The 18310-nt window shown below is 46.5% G+C and overlaps 1 protein-coding gene across 1 annotated transcript; it reads right to left on the bottom strand.

Annotated features, from left to right (window-relative positions):
• Positions 1 to 1645: 1645 nt before the first annotated feature.
• Positions 1646 to 16560, bottom strand: LOC117402062 (volume-regulated anion channel subunit LRRC8C-like). The gene is made up of 3 exons (XM_059008066.1): positions 16423 to 16560; positions 3862 to 4219; positions 1646 to 3810 (listed from the first exon to the last, which is right to left on the bottom strand). The coding sequence occupies exons 1-3, from the start codon at positions 16558 to 16560 to the stop codon at positions 1910 to 1912; spliced, it is 2397 nt and encodes a 798-aa protein (XP_058864049.1). The 3' UTR covers positions 1646 to 1909.
• Between the last annotated feature and the right edge of the window lie 1750 nt (positions 16561 to 18310).

The raw sequence follows: 18310 nt of genomic DNA, 5'->3' as shown, positions 1-18310 counted from the left end.
ATAAAGTGGTGCAACCTGTAAAGAAGAAAAAAAAAGTATTGGTCATGTGATTTATGTTCTATTTTTTCTGTTACAGCCAGTAAGCATGGCAGATAACAATCAAAGCAGAAACAGCAAACAACACACTTAATGGGACATTTAAGTGGTAACAAATAGGCAAATGTAGGTTATCATTATTATTTGAATTATTAATACCAATTTCACTGACCTTTAAAACAGCTTAGTTCTTCCTACAAACTTGGAGTGAGAGATTACCTAACTCCCTCCTCAATTAACTAATCCTACACCCAGAATTAGTATTACCGAATGAAATAGAAAAATGAAAGTAAGTACAGTACAGCCTCTGTTCCATATTTCCACATACATAAGCGCACGTTACTTTGGGGTATTGATGAGTTCCCAAGATTGTATTGATCCAGTTGTGACAAGATCAGGGAGGGAACAGTTTGAACGTACTGGAAAAAACAATGGCAAATAAGGGTGAAATGAATGGGAAGCTCTGCACTTGAGCTTTAGGCAACATCTGCAGTTCCTGTATAAACACCTGTTACTTGCCACTTGGTTTATTTACACTCATCAAGGTGTATCTGTAATACACTTGTATTGGGAATAAAACATTTCCCTGAGTTATTAATTGGTAAGATGAGTGACTTCACATGACTGTAAACATACAGCTATGGCCAAAGGTTTTGCATTATCTAGAATTTTAGGATTGAGAGAAAAAGAATACATGAATATAATTTAGATATTTCATTTAACATCATGCAATCAAAGAAACCACAAAATGATATCACAAAAATACCGGAAGCCATAATAGAAGTATAGTATTAATGTAAGATTTTGAAATTTCCCATGTCAGTTTTTTGTTAAGTATATGGAAAACTACAAAGTGGTATGTAATTCAATATGTTTCAGCAGGTTTCATTTGACTGTATGAAACAAAATTAGTTAATTGTGTAGGGTGATGTAAAACTCTGCCATAGCTGTAGATTTGACTGCACCAAATAAGCCCTCTATGTTCCACCTGTACCATAAACTATTTCATTGAACCTCAATCCAGGTCTTAATCAGCTAATCACTGAATGATACCAATAAAACCTGAAGGACTCCTGAGTGCAAGGACCGGATTTGTGCATCACCTCTAACCCTTTGCGGTCTTATGTCGGACCTGGTCTGACATTGCAATTTTCCCTTTCTGGTCCAGTGTCGGACCCTGTCTGACATCATCAAAAAGACGTAAAAAACAGGTCTCTAGTCGTTTTTTCTCTGGAAAAAGCCGAGAAAACAATTCAATGGCCGAGTGAGATCGATAGGAGCCCAGAGATGCCAAAAAAAAGGGGTGTATCTCATAACACAGCCCCGGCATCACATAGATAACACGGACATAAACAAACAAGACAGCTGCTTCTGCATCCAGCGCTCAAAGAATATCAGACATTTGCAGAGCTTTTTTTAGATGTTATAGTAATAATATAATGACTTGGATCGCATTATTGAGGAGTTTGGTTGTAAAACGAGTGATCAGGAGATGATTTATCGGTATGCACCACTATCAAGAGGTATGTGAAAAAAACAGCGAACGAGGGGTGGGGCGGGGCTGGAGATGCAGTACTGAGTGTCCTGTTGATATGCAGTGCCTTTTAAACCTGTTTTACTTTGAAAAAAAATACTTTTAAACAGCGCGTCTAAAATAAACTGCATATGTGAAAATAAATTGGACCTAACACGCCTGAGACGTGCTGAATAAATGGACCTCAAAGGGCTAAATAAATGTCTATGTGGGACCACGGGTTGTTCGTCAAATAAATTTAGTACGGTACAATATTGTTAACATGACACTCACAATCAAGAAACCTACAACAACAATGTTAGTATTTTAACAAAACATGGCATGGGAACCAGAGGGCTTTTAAAAAATCAGAAGACTTACATTCTTGCCGCACTGTGCTTTCCTATTGCAGAGCTGTTCCCTGGCTTCCATGGGCAAGGAGCAGAAAGCACCAGGCTCCACAAGGAGCTGACTGTCCCGCAGGTTCAGGCACAGCGTCAGCTCCACTGGCAGCGTGTTCAGCTTGTTATTCTTCAGGTCGAGGAGGTGCAGGTCTGACAGCTGCCCAACTAGCGGGGAAAGGTAGGTGATGTTGTTCCGAGACAGCACCAAGACCCGCAGCTTGGTGCAGGAGAAGAGCTCTTTGGGTAGTCCGGAGATAGAGTTGTTGGAGGCGATAAAGTGCTGGAGGTGAGACAACTGCTCGATGTCAGCTGGGATCTCTGTCAGGTTGTTGTGGGAAACGTCAAGGACTAGCAGCTTGGAGAGTTTGAAGAGGCTGGGGGGCAGGGTGGTGATCTTGTTCTTGTTGAGGTACAGCTTCTCCAGCCCTGTGATCTTGGAGATCTGTGGCTGGATGGAGGTGATCTTGTTGTGCGAGAGGTTGAGGGAGATGAGCTTGCGCAGCTGCTGACCACTGGCCAGCTCCTCGGTGGACTTGAGGTTGTTGTCCGTGAGGTCGAGTTCCTGCAGGTTTTGGAAGCTGAAGACGGAGCTGAAGATCCGTTCCATGTTGCAGTGGAGGAGCCGGAGGTGGGTCAGGCAGAAGAGCTTCTTGACATTGGTCAGGTTCAGCAGCTTGGTCCCCTGGTTGTGGATGGAGAGGTGGGTCAAGTGGCTACCTGTATCGAAGAAGGCGTTCGGGACTTTGGAAATGTTGGACTTCAGGTGAATAGAGCGGAGGTGGATGAGGTCGCGGAAGGGCTGAAGGGTTATGTTATGGAGGCATCCTTCCAGGTAGATCTCCCTCAATTTCCCCAAGCCATACATCCAAGTTGGGATCTCAGGGCTGGATGAGAATCGAACCCGGAAGACCCTTAGATTCTCCTTGAGGAAGGCCAGCGCCTGCTTCTCCACTTTGACGGTGCAGTTGCAGAGCCACAGCTCCCGGAGCTGCTTCAGGTTGGAGACAGGCGAGATGAGGGTCACGTCGACGATGAGCTCCAGCTTCAGCACCCCGATCTCCACCAAGTCGTACACATTGATGGGGATGCCCGGTAGCATGTAGAGGTGCAGCTCCACCTTGTTGTCCTCGCTGACGGACAGGCGCTGCTTGAGCTTCTCCAGCGTGTACTCGTGGTTCAGGTTGAGCTGGAGCAGCTTCGTCTCGCTGACGTCGGAGAGGAAGACGGCAAACTTGCGGGCGTAGAGCATATCGTACTGGTCGATGAGATACAGCAGGAAGGCAAAGTCATTCTTGACATCCGGGATATCGTCCATCCCTGACTCGGCGCGGATGTTCTCGAAGGAGTACTCCTTCAGGTTGTAGTAGAAGATCCAGTAGAGAGTGTAGAAGCAGGTGCAGGTGTATATGATGACAGAGGTCACGTAGAGCACAGACAGCATTGTGAATATCCTCCAGAGACCATGGACGCAGTAGAAGTCTGTGTAGCCCGTGATGTGCAGAGACTCGACACAGTGGACGATGTGGTTCATGGATGGCATGTAAATGGTGATGTAGATAACAATGGAGAGCCCCTGCAGCGTCCTGAAAATGGTCTGCCTCATGTACATCTTATACAGAATGTCCCCTTCCTCTGTGTGAACGCGGAACTTCTTCACCTTCTCGAATAAAGCCCTGGCCTGCTCTCCCTCCTTCTTGTCCAGGATTTTCACCGCAGAGTTGTCCATTTGGTAGCTCTCGGCCGGGGCCGCGTTGTCACCCCCGAGTGCTGTGTTTTTGTCGCTGAACAAGGTCTCGTATATCCCCCCGTCACTGCTATCACGCTTCTCTGCGTTGCTGCTCACTGCAGAGACCTGACCTGAATATACAGCAGAGCTGGTGGAACTGGAAGTCAGAGGAGGCCTGGGACTGGAGTCGTAAACGGTTTCAGAAAGGGCTTTTGTGGTCCACGGAGAATCCAGACACTTGACGAGGATGAGGACGAAGTGTTCGATCTTGGAGCTTGTGCCGGGAAACTTGAACCAGAAGTTGCTGCTGATGACGAAAATCATGGTATGGAGAAGGGCCAAGTAAGGGAAATATTTGGAGAACCATAAGACAGCGTTGTCGTAGCACCACTGGTTAATCAAGTAATACTGCTGAAGATCCAGTTTCGTCTTAAATGCTGAGCCGTAGACATTGAGACGTCCTTCTAGAACACTTAAATTCCAAAGTCTGCCAGATAGGCCTTCCGGTGCAGGAACACAAAGAATTTTTTTATGTGTCACCTTTAAAAAAGACAAACCACAGCTAGAGTTTTCATTAAGTTTTACAGGTAATTTAAGATATTACTTAACTCAATACTAAACTTTGAGATTATAAGAAGTATCAGTGTTGAAGAAGGTGTTAGCTGAAACTAACTCGAAGTTTCATGGTAACATTTTTTAAGTGGCATTAAATACACAGATGTTAGACATGCTGAAATGTAGTATTTAACCAAACTTATAAAATAAAATTTGGTGGCTTTTTGTATTTCCACTGGCTCCAGTTGACAATAGAGGATCCACATTAGTGCAAATACTATTGTTTATGAATGATAACTGTATTATGTCTGTACTGTATTAATTTTAGCTGTTGTAATGTCTTTAATACAGTGTGGTGTTGTGTTTGGGGATCAATTGATGAATACATACATGTACACACAAACATGCATATATAGATAGATAGATAGATAGATAGATAGATAGATAGATAGATAGATAGATAGATAAGTAGATACATACATGCATATAGCTATGGCCAAAAGTTTTGGATCACCTAGGCATAGTTAAAAATAAAAATAAACTACTAAATTATATCGCAGAAGTCTACTGGAAGTGATAATGTTAGTACAGTATTTCATGTTAGATTTCAAAATGTCACATTTTTCTGTTTTTTGTCAGTTCATCTTTAAGTATATGGAAAACAGTTCTGTGAAACTAGCAACAATAAGCGTCCCATGTCCTACACACAAAACAATAGGTTATTTCAAGATGGTTTCTAGATTCTTATTTTTATCATACTTTATGCATGTACAGTGCAGTGAAAAAGTATTTGCCCCATTTGATTTTCTGCATTTTTGCATATTTTTGACACTGAATGTTATCAGATCTTCAACCATGGGGAAAGGCAAAGAACTCACAAATGAAAAGAGACAAATGGTTGTTGAGCTTCATAAATCAGGCAATGGGTACAAAACAATAGCTAAAAAACTAAATATACCACTTACCACTATTAGGGCAATTAATTAAGAAGTTAAAAACTACTGGAACAGTGGTAAACTTGCCTGGTAGAGGACGCAAGTGTATCTTGTCCCCACGCACAGTGAGGCAGATGGTTTGGGAGGCAAAGGGAAATCCAAGGGCCACAGGTGGAGAATTACAGAACTTGGTTGCATCTTGGGGTCACCAAGTCTCCAAATCTACAATTAGATGCCACCTCCATGCCAATAGGCTATTTGGAAGGGTTGCCAGAAAAAAGCCTTTATTGAGAGCAACCAACAAACGTAAGCGCCTGGATTTGCTAAATGGCACTGGCACTTCGATTGGAACCAGGTGCTATGGTCAGATGAGACCAAAATAGAGCTCTTTGGCCACGCACACCGGCGGTGGGTTTAGCGTCGAAAGAAGGATGCGTGTGCAGAAAAGAACCTCATACCTACTGTAAAATATGGTGATGGATCTTTGATGTTATGGGGCTGTTTTGCTTCCACTGGTCCTGGGGCCCTTGTTAAAGTCAACGGCATCATGAACTCCTCCCAGTACCAGGACATTTTAGCCAAAAACCTGGTTGCCTCTGCCAGGAGGCTGAAACTTGGCCTCAAGTGGATCTTCCAGCAAGACAATGACTCCAAGAACGCATCAAAATCCACAAGGAAATGGTTATGGCCATCTCAGTCTCCGGACTTGAACCCCATTGAAAACCTGTGGTTTCAATTGAAGAGGGCAGTCCATAAGTGCAGACCGAAGGATATCAAGGATCTGGAATGATTCTGCATGGAGGAATGGTCTAAGATCCCTCCCAATGTGTTCTCCAATCTCATTAAACATTATAGAAAAAGACTCTGTGCCGTTATCCTTGCAAGGGGAGGGGGTACAAAGTACTGAAAACAAGGGTGCCAATAATTGTGACACTGGGGCCCTGCCTGTAAATAATATTGTTGTGTGGTGATTTGGTGGTGGTTGGCAGGGATGGGGTTAATTTCCTATCCCTGCCAAAATACATGTGAGAATGTGGCTGGAGCTAATAATTAATAATGAATAATTAATAATTAGGCTCCAGCCACATGGTATAAAAAAGGGGAAATGCCTTTGTTTGGTGGAGGTGTTATGGGTGAGTGTTTGTTTGGTGGGGCTGTGTTTATTTTTGAAAAAGAAGAACTGTAGTGAAAGCAAGTGCTCAGCCTACATGTTTGTATTTTGTTTAAACCTTTTGTTTTGGCCCTTGCGCCAGTTATTTTGTAATTGTTTTATTGTGAAAGTTTTGTTTTAGTTTAACTGTTTTATTTTTGCTCTGTGAGCAGTGTTTTGTTCAAGTTTTTGATTTCCTTTTGTTTATTAAACTGCGCAGAAGCGCTTTAACTGCAGTTTCCTGGTCTCTGAGTCTCTTTGCCTGTCGAATAACATCTGGGCCCACAACGCTACCCTGTCACAGAAATAAATTTATAATTTGAGAAATGTGTAATTTTGGTTGATTCCATTGAATCATTAATAAAGTCAAATATATTCCACATATTGGAAAATTACAATATAGCTCAGTACTGGTATTATTTATTTTATACAGTCTTTTTTGCTCATCTTTATCAAGGGTGCCAATAATTTGGGCGGTGACTGTGTGTGTGTGTGTGTCTGTATATGTATATATATATATACTGTATATATATATATATATATATATATATATATATAATTTTTTTTTTTTTTTAATGTATACTGTTTTTAATTGTTCTATTTTTACAAACAGGATTTGTATCTTAGTTTTTTTTTTTAATTACAATTTAATTACATTTTTGTATTAGACTTTTTTAATTGTTTATTTTAGGTGCTATAGAAATGTGAATTGTATTGTTTCACTCATAAGGACGCATATGCAGCAGTTTAACATGGAAGCTAAAGATTGTGCCTCAATGAAAGGTGGGTGATATGCAACGTAGAGACAGGAGGAATAGAAAATAGTGTTTTCTATGTTAGATTTAAAAGATTTAAAAGGAGCGAGCACGGGAGGAAGAGTGAGAGAAGGAGCGAGCACGGGAGGAAGGAGAGTGAAGAGAAGGAGCGAGCATGGGAGGAAGGAGAGTGAAGAGAAGGAGCGAGCACAGGAGGAAGGAGAGTGAAGAGAAGGAGCGAGCATGGGAGGAAGGAGAGTGAAGAGAAGGAGCGAGCACGGGAGGAAGAGTGAAGAGAAGGAGCGAGCACGGGAGGAAGGAGAGTGAAGAGAAGGAGCGAGCATGGGAGGAAGGAGAGTGAAGAGAAGGAGCGAGCACGGAAGGAAGAGTGAAGAGAAGGAGCGAGCACGGGAGGAAGGAGAGTGAAGAGAAGGAGCGAGCACGGGAGGAAGGAGAGTGAAGAGAAGGAGCAGCACGGGAGGAAGGAGAGCAAAGAGAAGGAGCGAGCACGGGAGGAAGAGTGAAGAGAAGGAGCGAGCACGGGAGGAAGGAGAGTGAAGAGAAGAAGCGAGCACGGGAGGAAGGATAGTGAAGAGAAGGAGCGAGCACGGGAGGAAGGAGAGTGAAGAGAAGGAGCGAGCACGGGGAGGAAGGAGAGTGAAGAAAAGGAGCAAGCACGGGAGGAAGGAGAGTGAAGAGAAGGAGCAAGCACGGGAGGAAGGAGAGTGAAGAGAAGGAGCGAGCACGGGAGGAAGGAGAGCAAAGAGAAGGAGCGAGCACGGGAGGAAGGAGAGTGAAGAGAAGGAGCGAGCATGGGAGGAAGGAGAGTGAAGAGAAGGAGCGAGCACGGGAGGAAGAGTGAAGAGAAGGAGCGAGCACGGGAGGAAGGAGAGTGAAGAGAAGGAGCGAGCACGGGAGGAAGGAGAGTGAAGAGAAGGAGCGAGCACGGGAGGAAGGAGAGCAAAGAGAAGGAGCGAGCACGGGAGGAAGGAGAGCGAAGAGAAGGAGCGAGCACGGGAGGAAGGAGAGTGAAGAGAAGGAGCGAGCACAGGAGGAAGAGTGAGAGAAGGAGCGAGCATGGGAGGAATGAGAGTGAAGAGAAGGAGCAGCACGGGAGGAAGAGTGAAGAGAAGGAGCGAGCACGGGAGGAAGAGTGAAGAGAAGGAGCGAGCACGGGAGGAAGGAGAGTGAAGAGAAGGAGCGAGCACGGGAGGAAGAGTGAAGAGAAGGAGCAAGCACGGGAGGAAGGAGAGCGAAGAGAAGGAGCGAGCATGGGAGGAAGAGTGAAGAGAAGGAGCAAGCACGGGAGGAAGGAGAGTGAAGAGAAGGAGCGAGCACGGGAGGAAGAGTGAAGAGAAGGAGCGAGCACGGGAGGAAGGAGAGTGAAGAGAAGGAGCGAGCACGGGAGGAAGGAGAGTGAAGAGAAGGAGCGGGCACGGGAGGAAGGAGAGTGAAGAGAAGGAGCGAGCACGGGAGGAAGGAGAGTGAAGAGAAGGAGCGAGCATGGGAGGAAGAGTGAAGAGAAGGAGCGAGCACGGGAGGAAGAGTGAGAGAAGGAGCGAGCACGGGAGGAAGGAGAGTGAAGAGAAGGAGCGAGCACGGGAGGAAGGAGAGTGAAGAGAAGGAGCGAGCATGGGAGGAAGGAGAGTGAAGAGAAGGAGCGAGCACGGGAGGAAGAGTGAGAGAAGGAGCGAGCATGGGAGGAAGGAGAGTGAAGAGAAGGAGCGAGCACGGGAGGAAGGAGAGTGAAGAGAAGGAGCGAGCACGGGAGGAAGGAGAGTGAAGAGAAGGAGCAAGCACGGGAGGAAGGAGAGTGAAGAGAAGGAGCGAGCACAGGAGGAAGGAGAGTGAAGAGAAGGAGCAGCACGGGAGGAAGGAGAGTGAAGAGAAGGAGCGAGCACGGGAGGAAGGAGAGCGAAGAGAAGGAGCGAGCACGGGAGGAAGGAGAGTGAAGAGAAGGAGTGAGCACGGGAGGAAGGAGAGTGAAGAGAAGGAGCGAGCACGGGAGGAAGGAGAGTGAAGAGAAGGAGCGAGCACGGGAGGAAGGAGAGTGAAGAGATGGAGCGAGCATGGGAGGAAGGAGAGTGAAGAGAAGGAGCGAGCACGGGAGGAAGGAGAGTGAAGAGAAGGAGCAAGCACGGGAGGAAGGAGAGTGAAGAGAAGGAGCGAGCACGGGAGGAAGGAGAGCGAAGAGAAGGAGCGAGCACGGGAGGAAGGAGCGTGAAGAGAAGGAGCGAGCACGGGAGGAAGGAGAGTGAAGACAAGGAGCGAGCACGGGAGGAAGGAGAGTGAAGAGAAGGAGCGAGCACGGGAGGAAGAGTGAAGAGAAGGAGCGAGCACGGGAGGAAGAGTGAAGAGAAGGAGCGAGCACGGGAGGAAGGAGAGTGAAGAGAAGGAGCGAGCACGGGAGGAAGAGTGAAGAGAAGGAGCGAGCACAGGAGGAAGGAGAGCGAAGAGAAGGAGCGAGCACGGGAGGAAGGAGAGTGAAGAGAAGGAGCGAGCACGGGAGGAAGAGTGAGAGAAGGAGCGAGCACGGGAGGAAGGAGAGTGAAGAGAAGGAGCGAGCACGGGAGGAAGGAGAGTGAAGAGAAGGAGCGAGCATGGGAGGAAGGAGAGTGAAGAGAAGGAGTGAGCACGGGAGGAAGGAGAGTGAAGAGAAGGAGCGAGCACGGGAGGAAGGAGAGCGAAGAGAAGGAGCGAGCACGGGAGGAAGGAGAGTGAAGAGAAGGAGTGAGCACGGGAGGAAGGAGAGTGAAGAGAAGGAGCGAGCACGGGAGGAAGGAGAGTGAAGAGAAGGAGCGAGCACGGGAGGAAGGAGAGTGAAGAGATGGAGCGAGCATGGGAGGAAGGAGAGTGAAGAGAAGGAGCGAGCACGGGAGGAAGGAGAGTGAAGAGAAGGAGCAAGCACGGGAGGAAGGAGAGTGAAGAGAAGGAGCGAGCACGGGAGGAAGGAGAGCGAAGAGAAGGAGCGAGCACGGGAGGAAGGAGCGTGAAGAGAAGGAGCGAGCACGGGAGGAAGGAGAGTGAAGACAAGGAGCGAGCACGGGAGGAAGGAGAGTGAAGAGAAGGAGCGAGCACGGGAGGAAGAGTGAAGAGAAGGAGCGAGCACGGGAGGAAGAGTGAAGAGAAGGAGCGAGCACGGGAGGAAGGAGAGTGAAGAGAAGGAGCGAGCACGGGAGGAAGAGTGAAGAGAAGGAGCGAGCACAGGAGGAAGGAGAGCGAAGAGAAGGAGCGAGCACGGGAGGAAGGAGAGTGAAGAGAAGGAGCGAGCACGGGAGGAAGAGTGAGAGAAGGAGCGAGCACGGGAGGAAGGAGAGTGAAGAGAAGGAGCGAGCACGGGAGGAAGGAGAGTGAAGAGAAGGAGCGAGCATGGGAGGAAGGAGAGTGAAGAGAAGGAGCGAGCACGGGAGGAAGAGTGAGAGAAGGAGCGAGCATGGGAGGAAGGAGAGTGAAGAGAAGGAGCGAGCACGGGAGGAAGGAGAGTGAAGAGAAGGAGCGAGCACGGGAGGAAGGAGAGTGAAGAGAAGGAGCAAGCACGGGAGGAAGGAGAGTGAAGAGAAGGAGCGAGCACAGGAGGAAGGAGAGTGAAGAGAAGGAGCAGCACGGGAGGAAGGAGAGTGAAGAGAAGGAGCGAGCACGGGAGGAAGGAGAGCGAAGAGAAGGAGCGAGCACGGGAGGAAGGAGAGTGAAGAGAAGGAGTGAGCACGGGAGGAAGGAGAGTGAAGAGAAGGAGCGAGCACGGGAGGAAGGAGAGCGAAGAGAAGGAGCGAGCACGGGAGGAAGGAGAGTGAAGAGATGGAGCGAGCACGGGAGGAAGGAGAGTGAAGAGAAGGAGCGAGCACAGGAGGAAGGAGAGTGAAGAGAAGGAGCAGCACGGGAGGAAGGAGAGTGAAGAGAAGGAGCGAGCACGGGAGGAAGGAGAGTGAAGAGAAGGAGCGAGCACGGGAGGAAGGAGAGTGAAGAGAAGGAGTGAGCACGGGAGGAAGGAGAGTGAAGAGAAGGAGCGAGCATGGGAGGAAGGGACTGAAGAGAAGAAGCGAGCACGGGAGGAAGGAGAGTGAAGAGAAGGAGCGAGCACGGGAGGAAGGAGAGTGAAGAGAAGGAGCGAGCACGGGAGGAAGGAGAGTGAAGAGAAGGAGCGAGCACGGGAGGAAGAGTGAGAGAAGGAGCGAGCACGGGAGGAAGGAGAGTGAAGAGAAGGAGCGAGCACGGGAGGAAGGAGAGCGAAGAGAAGGAGCGAGCACGGGAGGAAGGAGAGCGAAGAGAAGGAGCGAGCACGGGAGGAAGGAGAGTGAAGAGAAGGAGCGAACACGGGAGGAAGGAGAGTGAAGAGAAGGAGCAGCACGGGAGGAAGGAGAGCAAAGAGAAGGAGCGAGCACGGGAGGAAGAGTGAGAGAAGGAGCGAGCACGGGAGGAAGGGACTGAAGAGAAGGAGCGAGCACGGGAGGAAGAGTGAAGAGGAGCGAGCACGGGAGGAAGGAGAGCGAAGAGAAGGAGCGAGCACGGGAGGAAGGAGAGTGAAGAGAAGGAGCGAGCACGGGAGGAAGAGTGAGAGAAGGAGCGAGCATGGGAGGAATGAGAGTGAAGAGAAGGAGCAGCACGGGAGGAAGGAGAGTGAAGAGAAGGAGCGAGCACGGGAGGAAGGAGAGCGAAGAGAAGGAGCGAGCACGGGAGGAAGGAGAGTGAAGAGATGGAGCGAGCACGGGAGGAAGGAGAGTGAAGAGAAGGAGCGAGCACGGGAGGAAGGAGAGTGAAGAGAAGGAGCAGCACGGGAGGAAGGAGAGTGAAGAGAAGGAGTGAGCACGGGAGGAAGGAGAGTGAAGAGAAGGAGCGAGCATGGGAGGAAGGGACTGAAGAGAAGGAGCGAGCACGGGAGGAAGGAGAGTGAAGAGAAGGAGCAAGCACGGGAGGAAGGAGAGTGAAGAGAAGGAGCGAGCACGGGAGGAAGGAGAGTGAAGAGAAGGAGCGAGCACGGGAGGAAGGAGAGTGAAGAGAAGGAGCGAGCAGCGGGGGAAGGAGAGTGAAGAGAAGGAGCGAGCACGGGAGGAAGGAGAGCGAAGAGAAGGAGCGAGCATGGGAGGAAGAGTGAAGAGAAGGAGCGAGCATGGGAGGAAGAAGAGTGAAGAGAAGGAGCAGCACGGGAGGAAGGAGAGTGAATAGAAGCCATAACAAGTCAGCCAGTAGAGGATGAGCGGAGAGGGCGAGAGGGAATATAAGGAGACACGAGGGATTGGAGATAGGAAGGGGCAGTACGATGAATAGAGCGATAGGCAAGAGCAAGTGTCCTAAATTGGATATGGGGGGTTTGTTTGTTTATTTACTAGAGTTCAGCATTCCATTTTACATTCCTACCTCTTTATTTAATTATTCCTTTCATTTATTTACTTTTATTGAGGTTCAAAATGTTTACGTAATGTAATGTTTATAGTGTATATTTTTAACTGCTTTGGCAATACCACCAATGTTGTCATGCAAATAAAGCACCTTTGAATTTGAATTTGAGTTTGAGGTGGTTTGAATGTGTCCAAGTTGAGATAGCCGAGATGCGGGAGGAGAGGATCTGGGCATCATCAGCGTAAAGGTGGTAGGAGAAGCCAAAGAGGAGATGAGAGTACCTAGTGAGCGAGTGTAGTGAGAAGAGGGGGGGTCCCAGGACAGATCCTTGGGGTACACCTATAGAGAGGGAGCGAGGCAAAAAAAGTCACACCAGGAAACCTGGAATGAACGGTTAGAGAGATAGGAGGAAAACCAGGCAAGAGCAGTGTCTGAGATCCCCAGGTCAGAGAGAGAGGAGAGGAGAATAGCATGATCAACAGTGTCAAAGGCAGAGGAGAGGTCAAGGAGAATTAGAATGGAGGAGAGGGAGGCAGCCCGAGCAGAGAGGACAGAGTCAGTTACAGAGAGGAGGGCGGTTTCCATGGAGTGTGCAGGACGGAGCCCGGATTGAAGAGGGTCAAGCAGAGAGTGTTCGCTGAGGAAGGATGCCAGCTGGCGGTGGACAGCTTACTCGAGAGTTTGATTTTCATCACTATGGTTAGAGAAGAAAGATTAATAATATACAACTACAAATGAGTGTTATGGATTCCCTAAAGAAGTACGAGGGAAGTCTTGAAACAATACTTTCCTCTCTACAAAGGTATCTTACTTTGCAATATTTATCTTTAAAAGGGCAAATAGTTGACATAGAATTCAGTGTAGAGTTTGCACACCAATGTATTACATTTCCAATGCTAAGTGGTGGCAGCAGCTGTAGACTTTATGTCTGTTTTTTGTTTTTTTTCAAAAAAGGTATTGCTTAGAGGTAACCACCTATTTAACTCTCCCCAAACATTTTATATTTTTTTAATCTGAATTACTAACTGAAGATATTCAGAATGTTTTAATTAAAAACTATTTAGATTTTGGCAATATGGCAAATTTTACAATGTAAATAGTTAAGTCACAATGTTAGTTATTTAATTTAAAGAAAAAGGTGTTATTGCATTTTATGGAGGAGAGGGTAGCTTTTAGCCGTGGAATCCTGGAGGAGAGGGTAGCTTCTAGCCGTGGAATCCTGGAGGAGAGGGTAGCTTCTAGCCGTGGAATCCTGGAGGAGAGGGTAGCTTCTAGCCATGGAATCATGGAGGAGAGTGTAGCTTCTAGCCCTGGAATCCTGGAGGAGAGGGTAGCTTCTAGCCGTGGAATCCTGGAGGAGAGGGTAGCTTCTAGCCGTGGAATCCTGGAGGAGAGGGTAGCTTCTAGCCGTGGAATCCTGGAGGAGAGGGTAGCTTCTAGCCGTGGAATCCTGGAGGAGAGGGTAGATTCTAGCCCTGGAATCCTGGAGGAGAGGGTGCCTGTTAGCTGTGGAATCCTGGAGGAGAGGGTAGCTTCTAGCCGTGGAATCCTGGAGGAGAGGGTAGCTTCTAGCTGTGGAATCCTGGAGAGGGTATCTGCTAGCCATGGAATCCTGAAGGAGAGGGTAGTTTCTAGCCGTGGAATCCTGGAGGAGAGGGTAGCTTCTAGCCCTGGTATCATGGAGGAGAGGGTAGCTTCTAGCCATGGAATCCTGGAGGAGAGGGTAGCTGCTAGTCATGGAATCCTGGAGGAGAGGGTAGCTTCTAGCCGTGTAATCCTGGAGGAGAGGGTAGCTTCTAGCCCTGGAATCCTGGAGGAGAGGGTAGCTTCTAGCCCTGGAATCCTGGAGGAGAGTGTAGCTGCTAGTCGTGGAATACTGGAGGAGAGGGTAGCTTCTAGTCATGGAATCCTGGAGGAGAGGGTAGCTTCTAGCCCTGGAATCATGGAGGATAGGGTAGCTTCTAGCTGTGGAATCCTGGAGGAGAGGGTATCTGCTAGCCGTGGAAACCTGGAGGAGAGGGTAGCTGCTAGCCCTGGAATCCTGGAGGAGAGGGTAGCTGCTAGCCATGGAATCCTGAAGGAGAGGGTAGCTTCTAGCTGTGGAATCCTGGAGGAGAGGGTATCTGCTAGCCCTGGAATCCTGGAGGAGAGGGTAGCTGCTAGCCGTGGAATCCTGGAGGAGAGGGTAGCTGCTAGCCATGGAATCCTGGAGGAGAGGGTAGCTTCTAGCTGTGGAATCCTGGAGGAGAGGGTAGCTTCTAGCTGTGGAATCCTGGAGGAGAGGGTATCTGCTAGCCGTGGAATCCTGGAGGAGAGGGTAGCTTCTAGCTTTGGAATCCTGGAGGAGAGGGTATCTGCTAGCCGTGGAATCCTGGAGGAGAGGGTAGCTGCTAGCCATGGAATCCTGGAGGAGAGGGTAGCTTCTAGCTGTGGAATCCTGGAGGAGAGGGTAGCTTCTAGCTGTGGAATCCTGGAGGAGAGGGTAGCTTCTAGCCGTGGAATCCTGGAGGAGAGGGTAGCTTCTAGCCGTGGAATCCTGGAGAGGGTATCTGCTAGCCATGGAATCCTGAAGGAGAGGGTAGCTTCTAGCCGTGGAATCCTGGAGGAGAGGGTAGCTTCTAGCTGTGGAATCCTGGAGGAGAGGGTATCTGCTAGCCGTGGAATCCTGGAGGAGAGGGTAGCTTCTAGCAGTGGAATCCTGGAGGAGAGGGTAGCTTCTAGCAGTGGAATCCTGGAGGGTAGCTTCTAGCTTTGGAATCCTGGAGGAGAGGGTAGCTTCTAGTCATGGAATCCTGGAGGAGAGGGTAGCTTCTAGCAGTGGAATCCTGGAGGAGAGGGTAGCTTCTAGTCATGGAATCCTGGAGGAGAGGGTAGCTGCTAGCTGTGGAATCCTGGAGGTTTCCTTCAGTAAATGTGGTTTTTCCTCCCCATAGTGCTTTGCAGTTTATATTATTTGATTGGCTATTTATTTTAATAAAATACAAACACATTTATGAATTGTCCTGCTTTTCTGCCTTGCAATTCAGAGCAAGCGCATGTATTTAGTGAATCGACTGTCTTCAAAGTATTGTATTTTCTACAATTTGTTTTCTATTCCTCCTATGTCTCTGCATTGCATTTCACCCTCTTGCGTTGATGCACAATCTTTAGTTTTCTCAGGAATTAGGTTTGATCGTGCCAATTAACATTAGGTTACTTACCGTAACCCTGGTTCCCTGAAAGAGAAGACGACCACCAACGACATTATGTATGAGATATGCCTGCCCATTGGGTAGGTATTGCTGAGCTCTCTATACCAGAGCCTTCCTGGGATGACGCACTCAGTCCCGCCCACCGAGGGATTAAAACCGTCATCCTGAGGAAGCCATTTCTCTTTTTCCATCGAACCCGTGAGGGCGACCGATGCGACCTTGCGGTTGGTGGTCGTCTTCTCTTTCAGGGAACCAGGGTTACGGTAAGTAACCTAACGTTCCCTTTCGATTCAAAGACGACCACCGACGACACTATGTATGGGATAATGTATACCAGAGCCGTCGCGAGGGAGAAGGAATGGCAGCATGTGAGGGACGCATCAGAACCACTTAACCCAAGTAAACGATGTGAGCTAACACCCTCAAGGACCCTTGTGCCTACCACATTAAGGCGGTAGAACCTGGAGAAAGTATGCAGTGTAGCCCAGCTAGCCACAGTACAAATATCGGACATCGAGGCCCCTCTGAAGAGGGCCCAAGATGTAGCCAACCCTCTAGTTGAGTGTGCGGCAGTCGAGACTGTGTCCATAATCCATTGTGACAGACGTTGCTTTGAGAGGGGCTGTCCTAGGGTCCGTGTCCCGGGACAGACAAAGAGCTGGTCAGACTGATGCAGAGCTCTTGTCCTATCCACGTAGCATCTCAATGCCCGCACTGGGCAGAGGAAATTCAATCTCTCATCTTCTGTTGAAGCAAACGGAGGTGGATGGAAGGACTACAAATAGATGTGCATAACCTAGTTGACACATTTCGTTGTGTTTACCTGCAAACCTCCTGAAAACATCGCGATCATGAACATGAGGATGGTTAGGTACTCAGAGAAGACGTCCCACCAGGGCTTCAGGATTTTAAAAGCTGGGTCATGTTCGCTAAACCACTTGAATTCAGAAAAAGAAATCATTTCCCTGAAAACACAGACACTACAACAAAAAACAAAACAAAAATATATTTACACATTTTTTTTTTTACTTTGGAAATAATAGCATTCGTGCTCAAGTTCCGTGAGATTTTCTCCACAGTGGAGAAGATCTTGATTTCTCGGTTTTTATTTATTTGTTGGTGTGTGAGTGAGCTAAATAATTCTAATATGATTGCATATACAAAATGTGTAAGTGAGGTCCTGGCCTGTCAATCCGATCGACTATAGTATAGCCAAGTGGCTTCGTTCAGATAACCGCAGACAATGAAAAATATCTTATGTGTGGTATTTGAAGATCGTGTAGATCGGTTAGGTATATGCACATAAGCATGCATATATATATATATATATATATATATATATATATATATATATATATATATATATATAAATGTACAGTATTTGCATACAGAAAAAAAAAATGATTACGACAAAAGTTTACATTTGCAACTCCATAATTGAAAGCTATGCCAGATAATTCCTATCTACTGACGGCAGACAATTCATATACAAGTAACTAATAATACGAACAACAGCAGCATATTATTATTATTATTATTATTATTATTATTATTATTATTATTATTATTATTCCGTGGTGGCATAACTGCCATCCATCAAATGGGGGAAATAAAACACAATCAAATTATACAGTCATATGTTAAGCTGTATCTTATTAATATACATTTTATAAATATTATATAAATGAATGAGGTACCTTTTTGGGCGGACGGTTTTCTTGTATCTAACTTAACGGACGTCTTTCACGTGACAGTTTCAGATTTGAAAGTTCAGGGGAGCGTTCCAAACGTTCTTTTTCCGTTAAAAAAAATAAATAAATATAAGTCTTAATCATGTGTTTGGTACAAGTAAAAACTAGTATAATTACGTGTTTAATAAAAAAAAAAATACAAGTGTATTAATAAAATGTATTATTTTTATTATTAGTATAATCATTTTTTCAAATTACAGTAGACACAAATATTACATAATGTATATTTAAATTATATTTTTGAATTCGTAGTGGACCACATATTCAGCAGTGTGTAAGTTAAGGTAAGTTAGTTGTCATCTTTAAATGTAGCTTCCTGAGAAATGTGTGTTTTTTAAGTGTATGACTCCCCAGACCTGAAATAATTTTAAAGATTTAATTACCGATTTAATTCACTCGTATGAGTATGTTATAATTCCTTGTGAGAAATATTACTTTACAATTTGCTGTAAGATCGGGCATATTGTATTTCTATTACGTGTCTAGTTGTTGTTTTAATATTATTGGATATTCATCAAATAGTATTAGTGTTAATAATAATAAAAAAACAATAATACAAGTAAAACGTTCGATAAAGTCCAGTTTGTGTGCTTATCGTTGTGTACATATTTATTACACCAGGTGTCGCTGTTAAACCGGTGTGCTACATTAAACACATTATATGTATATTTAAATAATAAATATGATATACATATATTTTTGTATAGTATATATAGTCATTATAAAATTATCCAAGGTAAATGTTTCTGATGGGGGGGGGGGGGGGGCATGTTTTTTGAGAAATTTGAGAAAATGTCCCCACAAAGATGATAACTCCTGAAAAAACGACGTTGTACAACACATTTTTAAGACCTAAATATGCATTTAAAAAGGGTCAAAATATTTAGTTTGTTGTCGACTTTTGTCGGGTTTTGTCTGACTGGAGTTAGAAATAGTAAATAAAAACATAGTGAGAGTCAA

This window comes from Acipenser ruthenus, chromosome 36 (genome assembly GCF_902713425.1).
Source record: "Acipenser ruthenus chromosome 36, fAciRut3.2 maternal haplotype, whole genome shotgun sequence".
NCBI lineage: Eukaryota > Metazoa > Chordata > Actinopteri > Acipenseriformes > Acipenseridae > Acipenser > Acipenser ruthenus.
This window is presented reverse-complemented; position numbering and strand designations above follow the sequence as displayed.

What these genes read in the sequence shown, in the direction of transcription:
- LOC117402062 (XM_059008066.1), bottom strand. Translation starts at nt 16,560, where the DNA reads ATGATTTCTTTTTCTGAATTCAAGTGGTTTAGCGAACATGACCCAGCT. An exon ending in TGTTTTCAGGAGGTTTGCAG is followed by an intron (nt 4,220 to 16,422) that starts GTAAACACAACG and finishes TCTTTTTTAAAG; the next exon opens with GTGACACATAAAAAAATTCT. An exon ending in TGAAACCGTTTACGACTCCA is followed by an intron (nt 3,811 to 3,861) that starts GTCCCAGGCCTC and finishes CTGTATATTCAG; the next exon opens with GTCAGGTCTCTGCAGTGAGC.